The sequence below is a fragment of the Caloenas nicobarica genome, chromosome 2, assembly GCF_036013445.1.
Source record: "Caloenas nicobarica isolate bCalNic1 chromosome 2, bCalNic1.hap1, whole genome shotgun sequence".
Lineage (NCBI taxonomy): Eukaryota > Metazoa > Chordata > Aves > Columbiformes > Columbidae > Caloenas > Caloenas nicobarica.
The window spans coordinates 134,748,185-134,775,745 of NC_088246.1; the positions used below are offsets into that span (position 1 = coordinate 134,748,185).

A 27,561-nucleotide genomic window follows, 5' to 3' on the forward strand; every position below is an offset into this window, starting at 1 on the left:
AGCCGCAGCCGCCACGGCCGAGCGCCGGCCCGCGCAGCGGCGAGGGCCCAGCTCGGCGCCATCACCGCCCGCGTGCGGGGCGGAGCGTGAACTCCAACCCCGCGCCACGCCCGCGTCACCGGCACGCGGCGGGCGCAGGCGCACTGGCGCGGGCTGAGGCGGGCCGGCCGCCATCTTGGCTGCGGGAGGCGGCGGCGGCGGGGCCGATCCCGGCGCGGGCGGCTCGTCCTGCGGCCCCGGGGGGCTGAGGCACCGCCCGGGCGCTCTTGCTGGAGGCGGAGACCCTGCTGGCCGCGGCGCCTGCTCTCCGCCGCCGGTGTCCCCGCCGAGGCGGCTTGCGGGGGCAAGGAACGAACCCCGCGGCCCCCGCCGGGCCGGGCAGTGGCCCCAGGAGCCGGGCCGGGAACGGGAAACGGGTGTCGGCTGCGGCAGGACACGGACAGCCCGTCAGGCGGCACGGAGCGGGGACAGGCACCCGGCAGGCTGCGGGCTGAGCGAGGCGCGGCCGAGGCCGACGGGGCGCTCCGGCGGCAGCGGCCCCAACCTCGGCCACTTGGGCAGCAAAACAAGGGAGTCTTCCTTCGTACCCGGAAAGCACCGCTCCGCACCAGATGAACTCTCTGTTCGTCCCTTAGATAGCTGAAAAAAGAACCCATACAACAAGGACCCTGTTCCAGAAGGACCTGCCCTACATGGTATAGACCCTACGGAGGAAGAGGTCTGCTCCTACTGTGCCCTTCAGTTCTCTGTACCTTTGTTAAGGTGCAGCTGTCAAAGGGTGAGGGCACATCCCTAACCCAAATTCTGAACTTCCCACTCTAATCAGGGCAGATTAATTTTACATACACCACTAGAAGTCTCTCTAGGCCTTGTCTACGCTGGAAATACAAAGCTCATCCATGCAGATCCCCCGTAGCACAGCAGCAAACATCACCACTACTTTGAAACCAAATTTAAAAGAGCGTTTTGATTACAAATAAAAATTTCCTACTTATTTACATCATCATCCATATTCACAAGACACTACATTCCTCACATACAGGTTTTTATTAAGCTCACATGTAATTAAGCATATATACTACATCTGACATGCTAAACAGGTTGTCAAGAGCTAGCTTTTTGTGGTAGTTGGAAGTCTCATGGATTTCACACAAATATTTCGAAACTTGTTTCCAGTTCTAAGCAGGGTGATAAAACACTTGCCTAAAGTTCTAACCTTACTGACACCACGTGCCAGAAACATACAAAATACAAGAAATTTGAAGAGAACATCAGAAAGCAACATGTAGAACAGGTCCTGTGAGAGTATAACAAGGTGCACCTCTCGAAGGAGATTTCTGGGGTATTAAACACGGACAGGGCTGCTAGTAGTACAGGTCTTTGACATGAGAAAAAAAAAAAAAAGACAGTGTAGCAGATGTTTTCAATGGTCAGCCTACAAGGGAAACAACATTAGCCTTTGAGAGCAATTCTCTTGATGCCAAATAAACAAGCACTTTCGTGCTCAGGCTTATTCTCACAGTCCATGCTTTGTTAGTGTAAATATGACACCATCATGGGTAAATTAAGATGAATCTATTCACGACCGATCAAAAGTTCAGAAGAGTGTATCTTGCCACATTAACATCACGGACAAAAAACAAGACTGAAAATGTTACTGTAACTGAACCACACCAGCACTACGAGGCATCTTCCTTCTGTTTGCAATGGTCAGAAGCTTCCTAGGTTAATAATCCACAGACAGATCAACGAATTTTAGATATTACCTATCTGCTTCTGTTGCATGAGGAACACGCTCATAAGACAGTACGTTCCTACCCATGTGTAAATCCTGCTATGAATAACTTGTTTAAAGCCTGCTAGTGCAGAAGTCCGTCCTTTAGCTGGGAGTGATCCTCCTAGGCCAGTGTTCTGTGCAGGCAACACTTAACCAAAATAATCACGAGGGAGTGAAGGAACAAGCTTCAGTTTGGCAGCAGCAGTAGATTCATAATGATTAAACTGAGCAGTAGTTACAGATTCAAAAGAAACTATGTATCCACAGTATATGTACAGTATAATTAACTTCTCAAAAGAGTTTTTCACTGCTATATTTTAAAGGTTGCCTTTAAATTATAGATAAGTCCTTCAAATGCTTGAAAGGCATAAAAATTCCCCTTCCCACACAAAACCCCAAACAATGTATTTTAGTTTCAAAAATATTTTGAACCCACAAACAAGCTTGGTATCAGTTAATCCGGTAAAACAGCTACATGCTAAATAAAAGCACATCTGGTGGAAAGAGCGCAAAGAATGTTACAGGTGTGCTTAGTTTTCGCTTGCAGCATCTGGCAGTGGGTAGCAGGACAGCGGCAGGAATCTCAGTGGGTCTCCTCCTGTGTCTGTTCTGCAATAGTTTCTGTGGCACTGGCGTTGGCAGCAGAGTTGAGAACTTCTCCGAAGTCTCCCCCAGCGTGTCTGCTTCCTCCAACTTTAAACTAGAACACAGACAGAGCCTCAGCATACAATTGCAGTTACCTGGCATGTCAAACGTGGTTAACTGGGTAAACCCCAGTACCTCTGCATGAACAAGTTCAATAACTCTTTTCAGCAGAGGAGCTTTTCCAGGACTGGGCTACCCCCCGCAATGCTCTATAAAGACAAATCTTTAAGTGTCATGGAGAAAACAATCGCCAGCAGCAGATGAACAAAGCAGTCTCCCTTTGACTTCAAGATACACAAAACATGAAGCAGCCCTGACTCCAAGGAGTCTGAAGGTTGGCACGCTCTCAGTTAAAAATGGACCCAGGTACGCTGCAGCCTTTCAAGCCATTTAGGCTTTGAAAGACTCCGAGTTAAAACTTGCTTCTGTATTGCTCAAGAAAGAACCTTGAACAGTTTTCAGTCTCAATAGCAATTCTTGAGGTCTTTAGTGGAGCATAGCAACTATTTTACCTTCTCCAGGTCCTGAGTTTGGCTTTTCACTTCCTTCTACAGTTATGTATATACCCTGTGGGATGGCAGGAGCGTTAATGCCAATTAGTTTGCAAGGGAATCCTGGTTCCTCATGCTACCGCTTGCATGCTTCTCATCCTGGAAAAGCTATTAATTGTTGTTTCTAGCCCCTGTGGCTTTTGTGAGTAAATTTTAAATTAAGTTACAAAGACCTTGCATATTTCATGCCAGGAATAAGAGAAACACCCCAACCTATAGTCCTGTGTAGGATACTAGTCTTTAGTAATGCATAGAAATAAAAGCCTAGACCATTTTGGATACATAATGCTAGGTATGTCACACCAGCTGTTTGTGCAAGTTAGCTAGCTGTTAGTCCTAATTAAAGGCATCCTCCTGTAAGAGGTGCAGGAAGCCCATTTTTAATAATCAAATCATTAGGCAGAGAAACCATTTCCATGGTACTTAAAAGATGTAATCTAAACACCTTCAACAGTTTACCAATATCTAAAAAGCAGGCTACCCAGAGTCCACTTCTGTCTTTTCTCCACATTCACCAAGGCATTTTAGTAACACTTACCTTTAAGTTTTCAACTTTTTCCTCAAAGGATTTGAAAGTAGGAGAATTTCTAGGAAAATAAAAAAAGGAACCACAGAATTAAAACCATTATCTGGTTAGTCTATAAATATCAGAAAACAAGCAGACAGTTGCTTTTTTCCAATGTCAACATGAGTTTTGTTTGTTTGGGGCTCCTTCCTGGTTTTAAGGGTAGCCTGAAAACAGTTCAGATCTGGAAGTACTACAAAACTAAAATTCAAAACATGAAACTACAAACTACAAAACTAAAATTCAAACACACTCAAGTTGCAGCTCATTTGTATCTTTGGCAACTAAGCATTGCCAGGCTCAGCAATAGGATCTTTCATCACAACACAGAAGGGAGAACTAGCAAGTATTTTAGGTTTAGTTTATAATTCCCAGTGTTTTCAAACAGGTTTCTGCCTTAAAGGACTTGTTCAGGAAAGCTCAGTCATCGCTTCTGGTTAGCCTACTGAAGCCTTGCTGGAGAACACTTGTCATCAGTTTTCTCCCTTGTAGGAAAACTAGTTTAATTTAATAGGCTGTGTATCTTCAATTAAAAAAAAAAAAACGTTTCGCAGTGGTATTTTCTGCCAACATGTTAAATTTAAGGGAGACTCCCCCTTGCCTTTTAAATGCTGGAGACAGCTGTGATTACAAATGGTAAGTTCTGCATATGAAGAGCAGGACAGCTTGGAATTTTCAGTGCTGAGGGGCAGTGTATTATTTATTAGGGTCAGAAGAGTGGCTTAATGCTTTAACTAGCTGTCGCTGCCATTTGCAGATTTGTGCAATAGCTTGTACACCTGCCTTCAGAGAGGATGGAAAACGCTTGCCTTCACTGGACCAGGACCGAGGATTCATAGCAGACTCAAAAAAAAAGTTATTATATAAAGACTAAAGACAAGAGGTTTTTTTTTTTCCAAAAGAGGTCTTAAGTTTCCCTTCCCCTTTTGCTCGGCATTTGTGTAGGTCACCCACACTTAGCGGCACTCTCATTTGGGAAAGCACAGTGTGATATACATATATATATATATACACATATATATCTCTATATATCTATCTATCTATCTCAAACGAGACTCCCTCCAGAGATGGAGAGGGACAGTGCCAAGCAAGGGGAGAGAAAAGGCAAACAAGTCAGCAAGAGACTTTTTTTTGTTAAACCACAGTATTTTTACTCTCATTGTTCTACAACAGATACCAAGCTATTGCCTTTAAACCTTGGAATCATTTAGTAGCATTACATTTCTTACAGGCAGGGAGAAGTTGTTCTAGTTCTCCAAACAGCAGGAAAGTGCATTTGGTCACATTCCTGATGTGTCATAACCACCATCATTAAGCAGAAATAAATTTTATCCTATGTGGTAGTACAGGAAATTCATTACAAAGTCAGGTAGGTTTTGTTTGTTTTTTTTTTTTTAAATCTATGTTAGTTGACTTAAGTTCAATTTAACTTGATTCCATACATGAAAATAAATAAAGAGCTGGACTATGCATACATTACCTCATAATAGGCATGCTAATTGAATGTTGTATGGAGCGTATACTAAATGCCAGCATTAAGAAAAAAGAAAGCGAAAAGTTAGTTTAAGTGACAGACCGAGAAGAAATTGGCTTAGAGAGCTGACTTCCACATACTGTATTTGGGAAAGAGCCGAACAGTCCGATACAGTCTTATATAGTAACTGCTTGAATTTGCTTTTTTAGATTGCTTAGCCATGCATACACACAAGTACAACAGAGCAAAAGCAGCAACATTTTTTCTTTTTAGAAAGATTCAAGTGCCATGCTTGTTAGTATATATTCTGCTTAGCTGCAACCATCTGTGTACTCATTCAGGTTCTCAAGCAATGATAGACATGCTGCATTTACAGTTTTGATGATATCACGTAGAAAGCGAACGCTCACGAGTCTTATCAATCAACTAATCTTCTTACTGAAAGAATCACTCCTACATTCAGAAGGCTTCCATTTCAACTGGGTGTAAGATTTCCATAATCACTAATACAAATTATCTACTCATCAACATAAATTATCTAGCGAGAGCAGTCACATCAATCTGTATTCAAGGTCAGGTTTATGCTGGGGGCAGGGAGAAAGTCCTGGTCTCAGCTCTGTTCTGAAATTCATGAAGGATTTCTGTAACCTGCCAGTGTTGCTATACAGTTACTGTTTGTTTAGTGACAACACATACCTACTCCTAGAAGGTGACTGGATACAGATTAAGGAGCTCCCAAATAACTTCAAGACCATCTGGAATCTAATTTAGTTCCATATTCTAGAAAAATCACTGTTTGCTCTTGATGCAAATTAGTCTTATATTTTAAATGTTTCTTGTCAAAAACCATAATAGTAAGTTAGAAAAACTGATGATCACAGTTTTTCCTAACTATATTTGGAGTGTCAAACTTTGACTGGGGTTTATGATGTCTTTCAAGAGAACACTTTCCAGGCAATTGCTAGGGGGGGGGCGGACTCTCATATTTGATGCACTTCCAAAACTCCAATTCGGATTACACACAACGGAAGATACATTCACAGAAGCAAAAAGGTTCTGTATTCATTGCAGAACGAGTTTTAAGAGATTCTTTGGGAGGCCCACCAGTAGAATACAGTGATAGAAAAAACTACACATGTAAGAAATGCCCTTAAGGTTGGGATCCCTTCAGGCTGATGCACGGCTGAATGTTGGTCTGTAGGTACAGTACACCAGCAATCAGACAGGCCAAGGCCAGCTGCTGTCCTGACCCACACTGGTGATGTGTGGCGATGTTTCAGCCCTTTTCCCAGCCCCATTTCTGCTGTGTTTCAACTTCATAGACCGTTTGGCTTCCACAAGCTTTTCCAGAGCACACAGAAGCTGTCTTCTGGCATATAATTTATATTCCTCACTCCGTGATGTGGATTACTAGAAGTTCTGGTTTTGCTATGTGCCAAGTTTTAGTACAGAAATAGGCTGATAATAACTAGTTCTCTTTGTTCAGTCGTGCTCAGCCACTTCCCCTCACTCTGTGCCTCCTGCAAGAAGTTTAAGGCTAAAGAGCGTGAAAGTTACCTTCTTTTCCCCATATATATTTACAATCTGTAGACCTGCTCAGACTGAAAAGCAACAACCTATGGTGTATTGCAGATCTTTTAAGAGGTGTCTAGGGAAGTTTCATTTAGTCTCATAGAGATCATTTAACGGAAGAACTATTTGTACATTCATGAAGGATTTACTTGCTGTTGTACAATACACTTACATATACTCAGTATCCATTTTGCAAAATGTCACGATAAGCTAGTACATAGTTTTATCACAGAATGATCTGGTTTAGATAAATTCAGTTGATTTTTTTTTTTAATATCAAATCACCTGTTCTTCAAGTAGTGCAAAAAAGCACGATTAAGTCTTGAAAAGCTTTACAAAGAAGAGAACTTGTATTTCTTTTCACAAATGACAGAATGCCACATCAAAGCGCTCACTCAACTAGGCCATCAAGTTGGGTTGTTTGAAGAAGAGAGGCTCTTTTCACAAGGCGCACAAGAAAACCCCTAGCTTTAAAAAACCATAAAACCAAAAAAGGCACAATAAATTGCTCTCCAGCCCTCCATGTATTTTGTACTGCATTAAATGCTTTTTTATCCTTTACATAATTATTTGTATAGCTACAACTTGCCTCACATTTTGAAAATGCACAAGGAGGTATGTCAGGGTCTCTGTCTGGAAAACACCATCTTAAGAGTGCATAAGCACTAGTTATTTGCTTTTGTTAATAGTTGGGTTTCCAGCTGATACATGATGATATTTAGGAGCCCATGATCGTATCGGATTTCCAAAGTAAGCAAATAATGTTATTCTGCAATCTCAGAACAGGGCAAAGATGAGGACTTCTGCTCCATAATACGGATGCAGTGCAAGAGGAGCTAAGTGCAAAGTCATGATTGCTCAGAAATTTGCAGAGTGCTACATCTTGGCACTACTGCTGTTTTTCACATATACTGATGCTGCCTACGCAAGGATGGCTAGCTCATCAAGAGTTCAAGATGTTCTTATAAAGGAGAATAAAGGTATTAAGAGAAACCTAAGAAGGAACGGAGTTCATTTTCAGCATAACAAGGAGGACAGGAAACAACCACAAAAAGGAAGCACTAATGCACTGACTCTGCCCTGCCAATCCTCTCTTCCTCTCTATTTCAGTACTTTCCAAGGTCACAGCTCCACCACCTGCCTCAGTTCCTTTTGCAACTCCCTCCAAAAATCACTTTGCAGTGCAAGAATGAAGACACGCGTGTGATGTTTGACGCATGGAATATGTGGAAATGGTCTGATGCAGAAGAAATCATCCCACCACATCTGAGAAGTCCCTAAGCTAAAACAACACAAAAAAGTGAAGCCATGATGAAGAAGCCACATAAGAGTTTAAGAATAAAATTGCACCTGCATATTCAGAATTTGTTCAGATATGTATGAGGCTCATCGATTCTTATTTCCAGAAAAGAACTTGGGCATCTAAAACTTTCTGAAGTTCAGACTTGTGCAGTCTTAAAAGTAGACACCACCTGAGTAGTCACATAACCCTGGGACCTGAATTCACTGGTTGAATCCCAGATGAACTTGGTCCTCATGAAAGCAAAAAATTCAAAGTTTTTTAATCTCCTGTTTAAGTACAATTAAGATCTTGAGGTTTCTAATTTCCTGTAAAATCTTGAACAGTACTAATTCTTCTAATTCTTCACAGGTTTTGTTTGGTTGGTTGGGTTTGTATTTTTTTTCTTTTTTAAACCAGCCGCTCCTGAATTTATAACCATATTTTGAATTTCCATTACCGTGATTCCCCACGAGAAGCACACCAAGAGCGTGGACTCCTCTGGCCCTGTTACATTTCCTCCCAGTGGCCCAGTTTCTGATAGAGAGTACTCAACACCCACCTAGCCACTCACTTGGGTAATTAGGACACACTTCTTCTGTGGTATTACATTCCTGAAGCCAGAGGAGAGCTATAAATCTGTGCTTGTCCTTGTCAAACGCAATAGTCTTAATATGAGTAGGGGAACACCATAGCCTTAAGGAAGATGAACCTGTTAAGTGAGCAGCTGAGCTCTGCATCCAAAAGATAGAGACACATCTTCCAGGCTCTCTTGGTCTTACTGATGCTGAAGGGGAGGTATTTCAGACAGGCTGCTACTCCTAAACTCCAGCAAATCGAGATCCCAGAGTCCTGACAGCATCCTGAGCCGCTGCCCATCTCCTCCCCAGGCACTGCCCTGGGGGCCACAGCTCCCAGGTAGTGTGCTGGGAGCTGGATCCCTACATCTCTACAGAGACTGTGCTGCTGTCTTTAGCTGCTTAGTGGAGGAGTGCAGAAAAGATGAAGCCAGATGCAGAGGTGTGCATAGATGGGGTAAGAAGCAAAGGACAGAAGTTGCTAAACAGGAATTTTAACTACTGAAAACTTGAGTATTTGCTTAGACTAGGCAGATAAAAGGCAACACAGACAAGGCAACTAAAATACTCAGTGTCTGGAGCTGCTAAGGTAATCAACTCAAAGGTAAGGACTGTTTCACTGGACAAACTATGAACAAAGAATGCATGGACTATTTTACATTTAGACTCTAGTGATTAGTCACAATGCTAAACAACCATCGTAATTGACACAGAAAAGGGAAAATTTCTACTCTCTCAAGGCACAAACACTGTACACACAAAGAGAAGGGGGAATTCTGCATGCCATTGACCTCAAAACCATACCCTGTCTCTTTACAAAAAAACTTGCAGAATCATTTTTACAGATTCCTTTCTTACAAGGAAGATAGACTAATTGATTGTTATGTATTCTTAAGATTTCATGTTCTGGGATAGTTACCAGGTGAACATGAAGAAACATCTTCCCTGACATTAAAAGAGCTTCAGTTTTACATTAACTAACATCAGAGAAAAAAAATAAATGACCTTTTACAGACAAAACTTATTTAAAGATTTTAATGGAGACAGTCTGACTACATGCTTAGTTTCAGAACAATTCTTGCGCCCACCTTACCTAAAGGAATGAGAAAATGCCTGTAGTCTGCACAATGCCAGAGTAAGCATTAAAGAGAGAAAGGAAGTTCTGAGAAATCTGAAGCAAAATATGTAACTGTGTAGCTGCACCTCAAAGTGTTTTCTCACTAGACTTCAAAAAGCAAGAAGGAGGTTAATGGCAGCACTTTAAAACAAAAGGGCTGATTTTATTACACTGCTTTCCAATGCAGCAATATTCTGTTAGAATGTGTGAATTTTTAGTTGTCTAATAATGTAAAAATAAATTCGATCCACTATTCACAAGTTACAAGCAGAAATGAGTGGTTGTATATGTTCCAGTAGTAAAAATTACGTAATCAAAAAAAGAATTGTAAGCTAATCATATGATTGGATTGCCTACAGGAAGAGTTTTGCATGCAGGTCACAATAGTGCTAAAAATTACCACCAAACCTACCTAATTTGAAGGACTGTGTAATTCGACACAAAGTCAGAATATGTTGTATGCCAATATTTAAGAATTAAAAAGTGCCAATAGTCTATTAAAAAGGTAATAAAATCAAGCCACTGCTATGAGATAGAATAGATTACAAGGAAATAAAACACACCTGAAAGGAATCCATACAAGACAGAAACAAAACAAACAAAAAAACACCCCACACCAAACAACAAAACCAAACCACAGTTAAAGACACTAGTTGTTTAAATGTAGTATTCCACAAGCTGAGTAAGTTGGAGAACAGAAATGACAGTGCTATGTGCATCGCACAGAGGCAGGTGGGGACACTGCCACCTGCAATCCTACCCAAAAAATACTAGTAGCAGTAGAGGTAATGGCACACGTTGCTTCTCTTGCATATTTAAAATACACACCACAGAACTCTGCATCAGTGAGGACACACAAGCAGATTTTGCGAAAAAGTCGCTCAGCTCTCCTAGAACAGATGCTGAGGGTTCTCGATAGATTAATGTTTAGAAATGCTAGGTACTTTAACAGCATAAATTTATTTCAGTGATCATCTGCTTAAGTCAAAAATGCAACCACTCGGGAAAAGCTAAAGAAACCTACCTGACATCTTCAAACTTCTTGGTTATGACTGAACCAACAGATGAAAAAGCAGCAGAAGCCTTCTGACCAGCCTGAGACAGAGTTTCTGATGTTTTCTTGTATCTGTGTTCAAAAAAGATTAGGTCTGTAGTTGTTTTAATAGAACACATAGGGAACCTTTTAGTATATGTAAATTTGTATCAAACCCAGAGGTATACTTCAGCTTTGGGGTCAAATGAACGAGTTATTTAAAAGATTATTCTGAGCTATTGCAGGCCCTTCTGGCTACAGCATCTCTGACATCTCAGACTTCAGATCAGGTTCACCAACACGTACCTGCAACCTCACCCCCAGAACAGATGCTCTCTGCTATTGTAGGACTTAAAAAAAACCAAAGCCGAACAAACAAAAAAGAAACCACCACCATGCACACACACTGAAAAAGAACAGAGGTCTGGTTTTTGTGTCAAACGTAAAATCTTGTACCGAATGGCTTTCTCAATAAACTTCACCATAAAAAGCTTGAGGTACATCCTCTTACGTTCAGTGTAGGCATTAACTGCAGAAGGCAGTTCACTCTAGACCTTAAGGTAACAGTTGTGTTTGGCAAGAACATTAACTGTGACTTTGCACTCTTCCTGCATGAGCTCAGTTTTCAACAATTTTTCAGCCTGGAAAAGAAGGCTATTCTGGTGGATTTAGGACACCTTGGTATCTCAGTAATGGTATCTCAGCTCTATTAGACAAAAAGTGTATTAGAATCGCCCATATTATGGTAAACCATTCTTATTTTGCATAAGATGATATGGCTAATAGTGGCCCTTCTTGAAAAAAAACTATGATGGTTTATCCAGATAAGTTTTAGTACAACTTGACTTTGTGATATCTACACTCATTTCACAAGAACAGAGGGTTTAGACATGAAACAAGAACTACATAGCTTTCACCTCAACAGCTGAGACAATCATCATGAACTGGTACATACGCTGTGGTTGATGTAACATCTTGCCAGCTTTTGGTAATGTTCTGCTTTAGTTCCTGTAATGAGTTAATTCCCAGCTTTCTCTTGATTTCTGCTAGATGCTTCTCTTTGGCAGCTAGCACTTGTGAGAGTGTCTGGATTTCCTCTTCCACCTGTGGCAGCAGAATTGATAAGAGGTAAGTTAGCAAGCCCATCCATTTGACTATATATTTATTAAAATAGCTACTAGGCATCAGTAATGGGAGGCTAATACGTTTTTAACATTGCCTGACAATTGTTTCTAAATACTAAAAGGGAAATCCAACAGTCTACAAGAGTCTGTTAGTGAAAAAGTAACCTACCTGCAGCCAGTTCTATTACTGGAATGTGCACAAGGAAGCTGGTAACTAAAATACTGTACAGTTAGAGATCATTACCTTTAGACAACATTAGCCTATGGAAAGCTTGAAGATTAGTCAAACCTGGGACAATTGCCAAGCCTGTATTCTCCTTCCATGTCAGAGGAGATAACAATGTATGACCAGTATCAGGAAGCTCAGAGTATGTCTGACACATACACAAGTTTTGTCTCCTTGCTTGCATAGAAAGGTTCTTTTGCAGCTTAAGCCAGCAACTGCAGGCTGGATCCAGCCACAGGAGTGCCTTCCCCAGAGCAGGGGGGGCGGGAAATGGTGGCAGACTAAGCAATTTAAACAATGAATAAATAAATTTTAATTAAAAAAAAACCCCAAAAACCAGCACCTATTCAGCAGCTAGAAATCCATATTGTTTGTATACTTCCTTCTTTACACAGATGTCACTTAAGCCTCTCACAGAAGCATGACCAGATCTCAAAGGTATCACAACAGTTTTATGATGCCATTCTGTGGGCTACTCAGATGTGACAGAGGCACCAAGGCCATCTGTCCAACAGCCAAGGCACACACCCAGCCCTACTTCCTCATCCAGACCGTCTGGTCTTCCACCCTACTTCATGGTATCAGGCTGCCTGCTCATTTAAGCTGCTTGGAGGAAATACCAGTATCTTCAATGCATTTTTGGTTTGGATACCTGTCTGAAGTCCAGCATGACGCAGTCTAGCAGGACTGGATTTCCCCCACCATCCTCAGCTGATTGGTTTGGCATGAAATAATGCTCAGGACTATCAAAACCAGAACTGCATTAAATGTGCTTATTTCACAGTCAACCTTCACCTGCCAACCTTAGGCTTAAGTTACTGTCTTTTATCAGGGTCCTGAAGTCACATAGAGCTACAAAAGTTATAAGACTGGCGGTTCAATAAAGCTTGACTTTGACAACTTTTGAAATCCATGTATAAGACTTGAATATTTGACTGTTCTTTGAAGAGTGCTACTTTAACTCGCTCTTAAAAAGATTTCTGCTATATGAACTATGGACAAGAAGAGTTACATGGTTAGACATTAGCAAGACACAGATATTGCTACAAAGCATCCTGCATGAAAACAACAGCTTTAGTTACTACACACCAGTTGAGACAATATTTGGTTTTGGCTTCCAACCACGTTATCTTTGACAGCTTATTTACCCCCTTCACACTTAGGGGGAAAAAAGGGCTAGCCATTTATGCATCTTGGTTTAAGATCTGTACTCTCAGCACTCCTAGCTTAATCCCCCGTAACTAGAACTGGATGTTCTTTTCTCCTTGAAACCCTCCCTTTCCTTCCCCCCAATACACAGGAGTGCCATACCCAGCCTTACACACTCCCATAATAAATGTGCAAAGCATTAACTGTATGTTCAAAGACAGTATTATCCCAGATTTTCATTCTGAAAACCAGTTTAAGAGCTATTTGCAAGAGATTTACCTTAGCAAGCTCTTTTCTTAGCTCATCCTGTTCTTCTTCTGAGAGTGTTTCTGCCATACCAACTGTAGCAGCAGCATCCTCTCCAACCTCAGGTATGGAGTCACTTCTCAGCAGCCCTTGAGGTGAATAAAACATTAAAAATCAGATCATCAACATGTCTGCCAGACAGCAGCTGATGTTAATACACACAGCCCTTTTGTACCAGTGCGCAAAGAAAACTGATGAGAAGTTACGCTCCCCAAGTACTACAGTGTACAGGAAACCAGAGGCATTTAGCCATCTGTTTTGTTCCACCAAGTTGCACTAAAACTCAATATAATTGCAACTGCTACTGTAACAGGAGACTGGAAACACATCCCAATACTCTGACAGAAACCAAGGCGCTGAATGCTTAGTCCCAAACAGTGGTTCCTACACAGGCTTCGACCAAGCGTCCGTGCCCTTTCCGCCCTCTCTTGCTCGCATGGCACAGAAACTCTGGAAGCGCTGCAGGTGTTCAAGAGGAAAGCAGAGGCTCCCTCCTGACTGCTGTCTGGATCGGACTTAAAAATGCCCATTCTCAGCATACTGGGAGCGGTCACGGCACCAAGCAAGCACAGCAACAGCAGAGAAAACGGTTGCACTGCAAGTACAAACTCTTCCCCTGCACCTGCTCACCCTCTTTTCCTAGTACCTGGGACCACTGTTGCTAGAAACTTGCAGATATTGTGGAACTAGAAGTAAGTCGCTGCTGTTCAGTTTGTGGATATTAAGACAGATGAAGAGCTCAGAGGAGGAGCTTGGGAACAAAAGGCCACCAGTTCAGACAACGCAGTGGAGTGCTGAGAAGGGACTGATGAGGATGTGCATCCACTCACACTGCCGCCCCTTCCCCTTTCAAATCCAGAAACCAAAACTGCCAAACTCCTCTGTATGAATCCCAAACATTCCTATGGTCTTGCTCAACTTTCACTTTCTTCACAGCATCGGGGAATGGAAGGAGAAAGATATTAAGTCACTACGATGCACTAACTTTAAAGATTCATTTATTCTTAGTCTTTAGCACTTGCAGTAAGATCACTTTAAACACCTTTTAATACAACAAACAGATTTTCCAGCAAAAGATTTCCCATTTTGAATCTTTGTAGCTGACACGTAAACATACAGTTTGCCAGAATTAAGGAATCCTGTTCTAATTTGCAAAGAGATCAGTCTGCAGAGAGACTGCATGCTGGAATGGTTGTAGATTCCCAGAACTAATTATTCAAACGGTAAAATAGCTTTATAGATAGTAAAAATTAAATAAAAATCTTTAAATAGAAGGAAAAAACCCCAGGAGGACTGTTTTTAAGGAGGGAGGGTGTGTGTATGTATGTATATATATATACGTAGAAATATATAATTCAGACAAGTTGAGGACATATTAAGTAATGTTCCCTTAGTAGTCACTACAGTAATTAACCAGATAAAATTCCATCCTCATTTCAGCAGCTTCTGATGGCACTGCATAATACCATTTGGTCTGGGAATCCAAAAACTCATTAATGTGCAAGGAGCCCACCACTATGATTTCATTGTTAAGTTTAATATCAAATAGCTACATCACAATCAGCTGAAAAGTCAGGGGAAAAAAGATTCTGAGACTGTAATTAATTAGTTGTCGGTATTCTATGAAACATGCTCCTGGCAGCTGTCAAGCTTAAGAAAAGAGGCGGTCTTGTCCTTGATCAAGTTACTAAACTCAGGAAAAGCTCAATTCCACAATTTTTTTTCCAAAACAGTATGTTTTCTGCCTGTATTTGTGTCTAGAACACTTGTCCCCTAGAAGCACACTCCTACACAGGCAGAACATTTGTACCTGGTTAAGTTAGCATGGAGTATGCCGACAAGGAAGCATACAGAAAGCAACTAACACCCTGTTCTGCATTTATTTATGAAATGTATACCAGGTTTCTCCAGATATTTACATGTATCTTGTAGTTCCTGCAGGTTTCCAAATACACTATTTTCTGGCAGGAATCCAGGGCAGAAAAAACAGCTTGGATCTAATGCCCAAACCAAAGCACAGCACTGCAGCACCAAAAAAACTACTATGGCTCATGTCTCACAATCAGATAATTTTTGTTTTAGACATCAATGTATTTCCTTTTCTTAACATCAAACAGTTAAGAATGCCATATCTTTTGGTCAAATTGCTATTTATCCTATTAATTATATATGCCTATACTGAAGGAAGGCTAACAATTTAAACTGCATTTTCCCCTGACACTCTACGACCCCCAGTACATGAGTCTCCAAGTCCTGACCTTGTTCTCCATCTGCAGCCTCTTCAGGGACCACAGAGGTTGCTGTTGCAAAAGCCATTTCAGACCGTGCTGACTCCTGAGCATTAGCACATCCAGCCGAAAGTCTGTTCAATCTGGTTATGAAGAGTCAGCTGGATTATCTCACCAAAAATAGACCAAGTGAATCCGGCAGTAGAGAAACATGCTGGATTGTCTCCCACAGCAATACCTTCCGTTTTGGGAAGGTACCTTCTCTTTGGAAAACTGGTGTATGAAGGGAATTTGGGCTGCTTGTTGCCTACATTGAACTTAAAACACAATGCTAAGAAGCAAGGGAATGATCTCTCATCCTCTCCCCATTTCTAGATCTTTAGGAAGACAGGAAATCACTGCTACTCAGTCCTCCATACCTCACTCTGTATATCTCACCATGCCTTCCTCTCCTTGCCATCTGCCCCTCTCCCATTTATGACTATTTCTTTAGCTCCATTTGAAGTACGTGAACACCGCCCCTCTCATCCCCTATTACTGTTCACCTCTCTGCTTGCTTTGCTCCTATTTCTTGGTTCACTTCAATACTTGCAGGACACGGGGTTCACCAGGGCTATGGGACAGCTGTGCTGTGCAGCCTGACCCAGAAGCGGTTGTCTACACAGATAACAACCCACAGGCTTTCACAATGATGTGGCTACAACCTAAATATACCATGTAAACTAGGGCTGACCAACAGCAAGATCCTGGCTTTGAGCAAGCTTTGTACGGAAGGGTGCACAGCCCACCTTGTATTTTTGTGGGATGTGGGCAAAAAAACAGAGAAATAGCAGTTAGCCAATGGACAGAAATACTTTGGCTCAATCTGTTATTAAGAGAATGTTTCTCACTTGTGGTCTTCTCTGTTCACCAGCAGAACTTGTTATGTGCTTTCACTACGTCAGTTCTCTCACATCTTTAGAGCTGCAAAGGACTTTAAATCAAGTTGTTCAGTACTGTGATTGCTATAATCAAGTTGAGCCAAGCAATTCATGTCTCAAACTCTTAAACAGAGCAAAAATTGTGTTGGGAAAAAAAATAGGAAAATTCATCTAGTATTGTGAAAACTTACCTAGTTTTAGTTTTAAGGTCAGTTTTTAGGTGTCTATATTTCTAAGATTAATATATTATCCCAGCACTTTATTAGATCTACTTAAGTGAACCACATAAAGACATGAACCAGGTAGTTGATTAGGACTCCACAGATCACATTCAGGGAAACGGCACTTAAGTCTCTATAATTCTGCCAAAGTAGGCCAAGCATTAGAGTCACTCAATTTACACTCAGGTTTTCTGTTTTGGGGTTTGCTTTGGTTGGTTTCAAGCCAAGTTCATGCTGTATTTTAACCTGAAATTCCTACCTCTGTCTGGCCTGAATTCAGAGGTTTGCAGTAAACATTAACCGTTTAAGGAAGTACTGGTCATTTCAGATGCACAGCCTTTGGGATGGGGCAGGGTTGGCCTTCACAAGGGTTTATTCTGTGTCAGACATATTCCGTGTCAGACACTCACAATGAGCATATTTGGCAACCACTATACAGTTGGCAAAGCTAAAGAAAAAAGGTGCTTGTCAGAGTTCAGGAGAACAAGCTGTTACAAGATTATAAGGTCACTCCAACATTTGAGTAATGTACAGCGCTACAGAGGATATTTATTTTGCAATATATAAGAAAGATTGAATTGAAGTGCTTTCTCTGTGAAAAAGCCAAAGCAAGACATATTTCTTCAACGTGGGGGAGGAAGTTCTTGGGCTTCTCCCAAACACTAATCATATATTCATTCAAAGTGAATAAAGAAGAAAAAAAGCCCAGCAAAGGTTGGTGCTTATGGTGATGTCCCACCACCAGATTCAAAGGACTGCTCCCCCTGCTTTAGTAGAGGTGAGAGATGCAGTAATTGCAGAAGTGAAAACCAGGCCCTGTTCCCCAGAGGTCCCTTGCTCATCTAGTTCACAAGGGGGGTTGTTTTAGTTCACACAGAGGTTCCCCAAAAGATGTACATTTATAAGATTTTCAAGAATGAGCCCAGCAAAAAAACAAGTCAGTATCTTTGTAACTTTGCTTCGTCACACCTGAAGCCAGGCTAAGCTTTCTATATTTTTAATTATGTTGACAGATCACACCCAGCGGGAAAAGTGGTAAAGCCAGACTGGGATGTGGCGGTAGGCATGGCTGTAGGTGTTCTGTACAACAGGTTACCAGCTACACATCAGCAGGGTTAAGCGTTAGATGCATGCCGCTACAGCGCCCAACAGCCGCTTCCCCAGGGGAGGGCAAGTACGTTAATTATCTGCAGACATAAGATTTACAGCAATCTAAATGCTAGGTGGAACAGAGGAAAGGTTTTAGAGAGTATCTTTGTTAATCAGTGATACTTTCAGTACTAAGGCAGGAGCAGACATTAGTATGACTTCAGAGCTCTGGACAGTATAAGTACGCAATTCCTACTTCCCTCCTCAAAATAAACCTAATAGTCAAACTAGGCCAACTGCCCTAACCTTGCAGAAGTTGCCCTTTTGTTTCTAATTTTTTTGTTCGTTTCATTTTCCCTCAACCTGCCTTTCCACTGAGTTAATAAGGTAAAGTGGGTAAATGCATAGCACATGAGATACTACCTACATGACACACCAAAGCTAATAAGCTACCAGAGTTAACAGCAAGTCAACTTCTACCTTCATTTACACCTGCATTTCAGGCAAATCTTACAGATTCTTAATTTGAAAAGTTCATTTTTTTCCAGATATTAATCACTAAACTTTCCATGTAGAGGTTTTTAAAAAGAAAAAGCAGTAAGTTACCAGACTTCGCCAGTGTCGGTGATCCGGGTGGAGAAAGATTTATGCTAGGCGACAGGTAAAGATAATTTCTGTTCACTCCAGCATTGAAATCGAAGGGTGATTTGTAATCCTCATACAGATCCATGCCAGAAAATTCAGAGTGTGCAGCCACCCTCTTCTTCCACCGAAGCATTCATCTTCGCTTTCTGGGGCAACCCGGACAGCAGGATTCAGAAATCCTCTGTTTCTTCATATGACACTCACTGTACCACCTCACAAAATTCAGCTCTCTTGCACCTCTGTTAGATTTGATAGAGCCGTATAGCAAGTGATTTCTTAGCCATCTTGTAGCTGCTGCTGTTTACATGGCACAAAGTTAAATTCCTGTAAATTTATAACTGGGGCTGGACTTAAACAGACCGTTCCTTTAACAAACATTCACAGCGCACTATTCATGGCTTCTGGAGGAGACTGGGTCCTCTGCAGAATTGCATCAAGAATTTTCAGTCATTTAAATAAAAAAAGGTCAGCTGACTGCAGCTACACTAGGATATCCTTAATCTTCTAGGACACAAAAGGATTACTAGCCGTAATCTATCCTATATACCATCTGTGTAGGACTTTTTCCTCTGATTAATGGAAAATTCTGTGTGCGTAACTATTTCTCCAGCTGCTCCCACCAGTGTAACAACCAGTAGCCAGCACCCAGTCCCTGCTGCCCAGGTATCACACTGTAGTGCAAGCTCAGAATATGACAACGCAACACTCATCTCTGAAGGCTACGCTATAAACACCACCGAGGTTTTTTAGGAAAGTGCTGATGTACATTATGATTTTTGCCCATGAGGCCAAACATATCTGGGTATTAGGGTGGGTTTTTTGGGGATTTTGGTGTTGTTGCTTTCTTTTTCGAGCTTAGTGAAGTACACAGCCCTATGTCCTTGGTGCTTCAGCCAGAGCCATTTAGAGCAGACAGGCGAGGAACCAGTAACACTGGAATGCACGGTCCTGATGAAATATATTTTTGTTTTGACACATACACCATGAAGAAAGATCAACTTGCGTAAGACATCTGACTTCATGCTGGGGGTTTAAGATTTAGCCCTGGGAAGCAGAAGTGCTTCTTACCTAGAAGGGGCACTCACAGTTTTGCAGCGTTTCACTACATTTATTTCTCCTTCCAAGGCCAGCTTCTTTCACTGAAGAAAACAAGCTTAATAGCAGCATAGATCACCTTTACACCCGAGCAACAATTTGCTCCCAACCCCACACCTTTACCTGGGTTCTTCTCTACAGCCTGCACAGAGAGGGGCAAAATCAAATGGAAGTTTATCTTTTTCTCCACCATAACAGTGATGTTTTAAGACAGAGCCAGACACATTACACCACCCTCCTCTCAAAGCCTTAGAAATGAAGGAACCTTGCAGCGTACCCAAGTACTGGGCAATGTATTTCCCGGAGATACAAAAAGAAAGTGTACCACTTCTGGAGTTTTAACTTCCCATTTGCACTGCAGTCAGCAGGAACAGACCTTCCAGCTAATTATAGAGCAGTTCCTCCAGACCGCAGACCTACATTGGTTTCTGATGCAGACTACCTGCAGGCTCATAACAATGAGTGTGCTGGAGCCTGAAACACAGGTCTCTGCTATTTTCCAAACCCACTGAAAAGAGGAAATACAACGCCCCTCTGTATTTCTGACATGTGGCTGCAGCATCTGCCAGAAATACTGCAAAGTTCACCTTGACAAAGGTCACAGCTTTGGTCACAGATTCTACTTAAAGCGTCGGGAGGCAGGAGAGAACTGTAACGTGGCTACAGTAATCACATACTCTCTATTAACCAAGCACACTAATAGCTACCAATTCTGCTGTGCAGCCTTCTTTCGTGTAACTCAGCAGACAGGGACTGCCTTCTGTACAAAAGGCTCAGGCAGTAGTTGTACTAACTGGATTAAGCAAGTGACAAGTTATCGGATGTGGCACACTGGAAGAGCTGGGTGTTTTCTACCATCGCTCTCCTGACACAGAGAGTGAAGGTGAGGCTATACCACCCAGGATTTCTTCCTGACCTGGGAGAATAATTCAGTGTAACTCTAGTCAATGCTAGCATGCTACAACTGCTGGAAGTAGCTATTACAGGAAAAAGAACCCCATCCAAAGACCTGTTCATCCCTGCCAACAAACAGGAATACCACCTCCTGGCCAAGTACATTTACTGGAGTCAACACTTGCATTCTTGTCATTTACAGGAAACTCCCTGCATCAAGTTTTACCCCACATCGTCCATTCAAAAAAAAAAAAAAAAAAAAAAAAAAAAAATCTGGTCCTCTTCCTGAATCTTTCTTGTGCAAAAGTTGGTTCCATGGTCCTAGAGACATCTGGATTGCCAGTCTAAGACCACTGACCTGGCCTGTTCACCACTACAGACAGAAGCGTGTGCTGGCCAAACGCTCCAACACATCATCAGTGTAGTCAGAGGGACAAGCACACTGTTCTAGTCCACCACTACAACATACCTTTGACTTAAGGGACAGTTTGCAGAGTTACACATCTGAGCCTCCACATGGGAGGCTGAATTCTGCTTTTGCCCTGGCTTGTGCACAGCCTGAGCACAAGCCCAGAAGTCACCCAAGACTCTAGCTTTTTGAAATATTACTGTCCTAAGATCATTACTGTGCAAGCACTCCTTACTTCAAACTACCCTCTTTGCTCAAGATTAATCTACCTTATAGCGACCATACAGCTGGGTTGCTATAGCACCTCCCAAACAAGCCACCTAAACACACCAGCCTCCTGCTCTCTTACCTGCAGGAGTTAACGGGAGCACTGCTCCTCACTCATTCTCAGCTACAAACCCTGCCTGGTGATGAAGGAGCTGTCTCACTGGACAAGCTTCTTCCTCATCACCTAAGGAAGTTTGATGGTCTTCGTCCTGAAGCGCAACCCAATCCAGCTGTAAGGAGAAAGAACTGCAGCCCTCCCTTCCAAACCTGCTGTAGGACTTCTACGCTACTTGTCATTCCTAACTCATCCACTTGAGGCAAGACAAAAACTCACTCCCCTGCCAGTCATAAAAGTCAGTTTATCCGCTTCTTCCCCAGCAGCTCCCCAGCACACGCAGGGACTCGGGGCAGAGTGGGGCAGCGTTCCCTGCACGCTGCTGAAGGCAGTCTGAAGACGGGCCCTGCTAGACGCTGGTGTGGTGCCTTTCTTTGGAAGAGGAAAGAATTTCTCTCCAAGGGACTTTCTAAATTAAAGTGATGGCCCCACGGGAAGAAAGCAGGATGGGGATGACAGACAGAAGCCACATGTAATTGAAAAGAAAGGTTTTGCTCTGCAGTATGAAGCTTTTTGACGAGCTTAGCAGCTTTCAACAGTCTGAACACAGCTAGGCAACGACACAAATCAAAATTTCTCTACACTATGAAAACAGGCTCATTATGAGGCCTTTCTAAAGGGCCCTCCCAAGACCAAAATATCTCACTGTGTGGCCTTCCTTCTCCTCACTCTTCATGGTAATTTGGAGCACAAGCAGCTGGCTCTGAGGCCAAAGCCATACCCTGCTAGATGTACCTTGCCTTCCCAGTGCAAGATACACATTTTAGAGCTGAAGCTTAAGTTTAGATTTCTATTGTGTGGTTTAGAGTAGCTATTCTGCATGCTCAAGTATCTTTGTTCATTGCCCTGCACAGCAAATCCAACTTTTACAGGTGTACCTTGGTTGTTACTGCAGGTATCAGCTGCAAGCCAGTACCTGAAGAGATCTTGAAGCCTAAGGACACACCTGCTCCAGAAACAAGTAGCAGGGAGGTTTTCCTCGCTATGCAAGGGATTGAAACTGAAGATTTTGCTGTTTCAGAACAAGTACTCATTTGTCCTTAATAACTCTGGATAACTAAACTAAGTTGCTACTGAAGTAATCTCTGCCACTTTAGAAACTGGTGTTCAAGAGACTGGCATGAAGGTAGATAATTTCTGTCAATGAGGCTTGAACCAATTACCAATACATTCAACTTAATGTCACAAAGTGACTGAGGAAGGCTTGGCAAGCCTCAGGAAAGTATTACCATCACAACTCCTACCATTAATCATGTTGTAATCTCCTCTGTTAAGGTTAGAGAGTGTGCTTAAAGTTTTCCCAGGGAACTACTTAGCACCAACAGTCAGCACAAATTGTGCACATCATGAATCATACAAGCGAGAACTTGGGCACAGCTAGAAAAGCTGTTAAGTTTGAGCAAATACTGTTAACCAGATCCTTGCCTGCCTGGTCTCAGACGTCATTCTCTCTTCAGATACCAACTGCTACCCAGATTGGCAGCTTCCACCTTAGCCCAAGGCCCTAGCAGCAATTTAAGTAAGGCAACAGAGTATTAAAGCACTTCTGCCTTGTTGGTAGCTAAGCAAGGATGTTACGGTAGCCCTGCAGAGAAGCCGCTTTTCCCACATTCAGGTCTAGCAGAACAATAGTTTGCTATATACCTCTTTCCCTAAAGAAAGCAAACCCTGCTCAAGTATGACTGAATACCATCTCTCGGCTTTGAAGAAACCAAGCTATGTATTCAGTAGTGTTTCATACAAAGAGTTAAATTCAAAATGGAAAGGCTACCACTAATGCCGCAAGACTGGAGGAATCTAGAGGCTACCCTATGACAAGATCCAAACAATACTTTGGATAAAGCTACCTAAATAACCAATCCACAAGATCTGTGCCTAATCAAATTAGAGTTCTGCTGATACGTAGAACCTTCACCATCTTGGACATTCTGCGTTTGTGTCCTGCTTAAGCAGAGATGCCAAACTTGTGCACCACAGCCCATGCTGTCAGCAAGCCTACCATGACTCCAGCACCTAATTCAGCAAGCAAAAGAAGATGTGGGAAGATGAGGGCAAGAGTTTGTTGCCAAAGAGGGAGAAGAGGCGCTTGCTGTTTCAGGGGCACAGCAAAAAGATCCAATCTCTTATTTCAAGGTTGGTTGTTAAGATTCAGCTGGGTGCTCAGCCTATACCTGGTTTGACTGTGCATCTTCTGCAGTCTGCTCACAGGCAAGACTGACTGGAGGCCTTCCAGTAACCGCAGCTGGGGTAAAGACTTCCAGCCAGGTGTTCCCTCACCCACATCCTTCCCAGGTAGATCCCAATCAGGCAGCAACAGTCAGGCTCCTCTCCTCATTCCTACTGGGTTTTATAGGCCATAAGCCATTTTAAAAGCTATAAAGCTACTTAAGCATCTTAAGCCAATCTAGATTCTGTAGCATCCACTTGATCTTGAAAGTCTTACCAGTTCACAACAAGCAAAGCCTTTCAGCACCTGATCCAAGGCCTTAAAGCTGCATTAAGATGCCATGAAGCAATGGGACAGAAGCCCAAACACTAAGCAAGCCTTAAATTTAGTCCATTCATGCTCCTATTTTCACATTGTGCTCTCTCCTCTCCCTTCAACAGCAGATACGTCTTTCAGCCCCCAAAATTTGTGCATGATATGAATGGAGCTGCACAGCTATAGCAGTTGCTGAACAGTACGAGTACAGGCTTCTGCAGCCCTGTTAGTCGCAGTCAGAAGGCTATGGCCTAAGGGTTTAGGCATTTGCTGTCTTCTAGCAGAGCCCAACTCAACACCACCATATTAATCTCATTATTTCAGCCTTCCCGCACATGCTTTCTCAGGACTAGCTCTCCCCAATGCAACAGCATTGTCCAGTATGGTTTGTATCCAGAGAACATATTCTCCAGCATTTTCTTAATACTATATGCTGCCCTCATTTACTCATATTAAAACAACAAACGAACAAACAAACAAGAAAAAACACACCACCACAACCCAAACAGACAAATCCCTTTTAGAATGACCGGTATTCTCTCTAGATGTATCACCCTGCAAAACAAACACTTCTGAGCATTACAATTAAGGATTACTGGGTTGCTAGTGTTGCTCTTTTCTTAAACCAAAGTCTCAGCCCACAGCCTTTCAGACAGCTGACGCATGTCTTAGCAAAACAGCAGTTCTCCCAATCCAATTATAAACTCAGACTAATTTCCTGGGATCTTGTGAGGGAGTAGATCCACACTGCAGCATATTTTGCCACTAGACAAGCTGATACTGCAGTAAGAATTTTAACCCATTCATATCAGACAGAAGTCCCCGTATTTGCACAGGTTCTCCACTACCTTTTGAAGATATCTGCTCCAGCAGTTATAAGATTTTCATCAGACAGAAATCCCTGACTTACGGCAAAGTTTTGTGTCTCAAACAGAGGTCAAAGCAATCACATTTGTCAGCTCCAGCAATAACAGGTGAAAGCATTTCCAGCCTATGGGAAGAGTCCAGGCCAAAGGACGCAGCAGCCAGCAGCCCAGAACCAGTGCACAGGTAGGGCACTGCATCCACTTCGGATGAGTCAGGTCAAGCTCTGCAAATACAGAGGAACATTTCCAAGTGAGATTAACACTCAGCCGCTTATCCCTGTTACGCTGCCATTCTCTTGAGACTCCGATCCCTGGTCAGAGACTGAACCTGCCAAAAATCGCTGGAAAAATACTACTGAGCTACAGCCAGACAACAGCTGGAAAAGAATAAGAATAAAAGGCTGTAGTGCAGAATGGGATTATTTCAAAGAGAGTTTCAATATGTAATTTTCCAATCTAAATAAAAGCTTTACTTGAGCGAGTTAGATTGGAGTGACTCCCAGCCTCCCTCAGAAGGCAAGTCTGCCCTTTTGCACTCTTAAAGCAAACCTTTCTCTTTCAATGTCACAGCCCATTTCTGAAAAGCAGCCCCATAAAAGCCCATCGTTCCCACTCCACAATATCAGGTCCCACCATGAAAATTATACTGAAGCTTTAAGAACAAAGCAGATTTGATTACAGATTAAGCTGGATCACATATTGTGATGTCTGAAAGGATAATCACCAAAAAAAGCATTATCTGTAGGCTTAGCAATACCTTAAATAATAACAGCAAACACACTTCAGTGCTTGAGGTGCACACTAGCTCCCACCATGGAATTACCAAGTTTGTGCCTGGATTTGGTGTAGCACAGAACGTACACCATTTACTATCAACAACAGAAGTACAGAAGCACCTAAGCAGCCAAGCAGCACACAACTGGATGCAAGCAACAGAGCTTACAGTAAGTTCTTCACAAAATCCATCCTCGGAGATATTGAAAAGCCATCTGGACCTCATCCTGGACAACCAGCTCTAGGTGCCTCTGCTTGAGCAGAGGCGTCGGACCAGATGACCTCTAGAGGTCCCTTCCTACCTCAGCCACCCTATGACTAAAACCATGGCTGTACAAAGTCACAGGCTGCTCACCCAGATCCTCCAAGGTCTGCAACCCTGAAGAGATTGTCCAGGAACACGAGGACTCCTGGCGCCCTGCCCCAGGGGAGGTCTTGGGGCCAGCCCTTCATCTTATGAATTAGATTTGCAAACACCTACCTGCTGACAGAATAGAGTTCAATTTTCTCACATATGTTCTAAACCAAAGGTATGGACGGAGACTTCACAGGAGATTCAGCACTTCCTCGCATCTCCCCAGTGTACAGGAGTACTATGACAGCTGACAAGCAAGGCAAGAGCATTTACAGCAGTAGAGACAGTTTCTGTTAGGACTCTGCAGGAAAAAGGTAGCTGACCAGTCCACTCATGCCAGATTTTGGGGAAGAGAGTCCTGTATTTCCATAAAAGGGACTGACTGATGTTTTTCTCACAAGATAAATGAGCAAGCAACTTCTTGGGCCTGACACATGATTGCAGACCTTTAACACATGAGAAGCTCTTGACAAATGTTTTAGAAACCCATCCACTTCCCCCTGATTCTCCCCTTCCCCAGGAGGGAAGTGAATGTAAGCATCTGCAGTAGGAAGAGTTCACTCTTGTACACAAAGAAAAGCTTGAAGTAGACCAATTAGCTATCAGTGTCACTATGCTAAAGCTACTTCATGCTCTGTTTTTAGCAGGAGCCTCTCCTGCTCTTACCCTTTAATCTATCGATTAAATAGAGCCCAGCCAGAAAGTAGGCTGAATTTAAGTACTGGAATTCCCTTCTAAGACTTCTGCAATTTTTCTTCATCCATCCCAGTGCAGCTTTCTTTATTCCTCCAGCTCCTTTCCCTAGTGCTTGCTCTTGGGTTCTCATAGCAAAGCTCCTCAGTCCAGTCCAAAGCTGGCACAAAAGCTTCCAAACATGTCAGTTCAGCTAGAGATGTTAACTTGCCCTTCAAAAGCACTGGGAGAGTCACTTCTGTGCTCAGGACACTGAAATTTTAGCACTGCCGTCTAAGTCACCCAGAAATAGTCAGAGGACAGTAATCCGCAGGTGGGCTCCCACAAGCGATGCACATGTAACACCAGCCAGACTGAAGTTTGTTAGAAGCACTGCTAAGTTTACCACCAGAAGACAATAAAGTGTGGAAACCTCCATCTTGCCAAAACAGCTTCTCCTGTTGACATAAATCCACCCCAGAACAGCCCTGCACTGACAAAGGAAACCAAGCTCACTGGCTGTGCTCTCCTAAGATCCCACTCAATTTTTGAAATGCAGGCAGTGTTCAGATAACTTCGCCCTGGCAACCTCACTGCAGATTTGATGGGACTCAAATCTGGGATGGGAAGCATCATTTTCGACTCCTGTTGTTACGCATACACACACTGCTCTGTGGCAGCCTTCATACGGAAGCCTGGCAATCAACCTTACCTTTTTTTGGTTGTTGTTTTTCCTCTGCCTAATCCCCTCATCAGGCTACTCTGCCCTCCTCTAGGTCCACAGCATTAGCTGGCCTAAAACAGATCCAAACAATATATCAGAAGTCACTTGAAGGTGTACTTGATACTAGCCTGGAGCCATTGCGGTATGCTACAGAAATAAACAAGAGCCCAGACTTCTAACTTACCCTTTTCATCCTCAAACCCAACTTCGAGCATATTGCAACCTTGAAGATAATTATGCCCCTCCAAAAAATGCATATTAAAATGTGGAACTTAATTTGAAAATTACAGCTGACCCTAGCCCTTACTGTACACACTTTTAAACAGAGGTGGCTACGAACAGGTTCCTGGCACACCAGTTACTTTCAAGTGGTCCCTCCCGACAAGCACAAACCTTTCTAATTGCTGAA

General features: G+C 42.6%; 1 protein-coding gene across 3 annotated transcripts in view; it reads right to left on the reverse strand.

Annotated features, from left to right (window-relative positions):
- Nucleotides 1–1,035: 1,035 nt before the first annotated feature.
- Nucleotides 1,036–27,561, reverse strand: part of TPD52 (tumor protein D52) — a 40,234-nt gene continuing 13,708 nt past the window's right edge. The window contains exons 1-8 of one of the 3 annotated variants that reach the window (XM_065629328.1): nt 18,461–18,632; nt 13,370–13,485; nt 11,547–11,695; nt 10,583–10,684; nt 9,535–9,561; nt 5,019–5,060; nt 3,512–3,560; nt 1,036–2,477 (exon numbers count right to left, since the gene is read on the reverse strand). In XM_065629328.1, the coding sequence (XP_065485400.1) occupies nt 2,361–2,477; nt 3,512–3,560; nt 5,019–5,060; nt 9,535–9,561; nt 10,583–10,684; nt 11,547–11,695; nt 13,370–13,485; nt 18,461–18,632 (774 nt within the window). In that variant the 3' untranslated portion in view covers nt 1,036–2,360. Of the gene's footprint in view, nt 2,478–3,511; nt 3,561–5,018; nt 5,061–9,534; nt 9,562–10,582; nt 10,685–11,546; nt 11,696–13,369; nt 13,486–18,460; nt 18,633–27,561 lie in introns of those variants that run through there. The other 2 variants (XM_065629329.1, XM_065629330.1) reach the window with 2 other exon arrangements.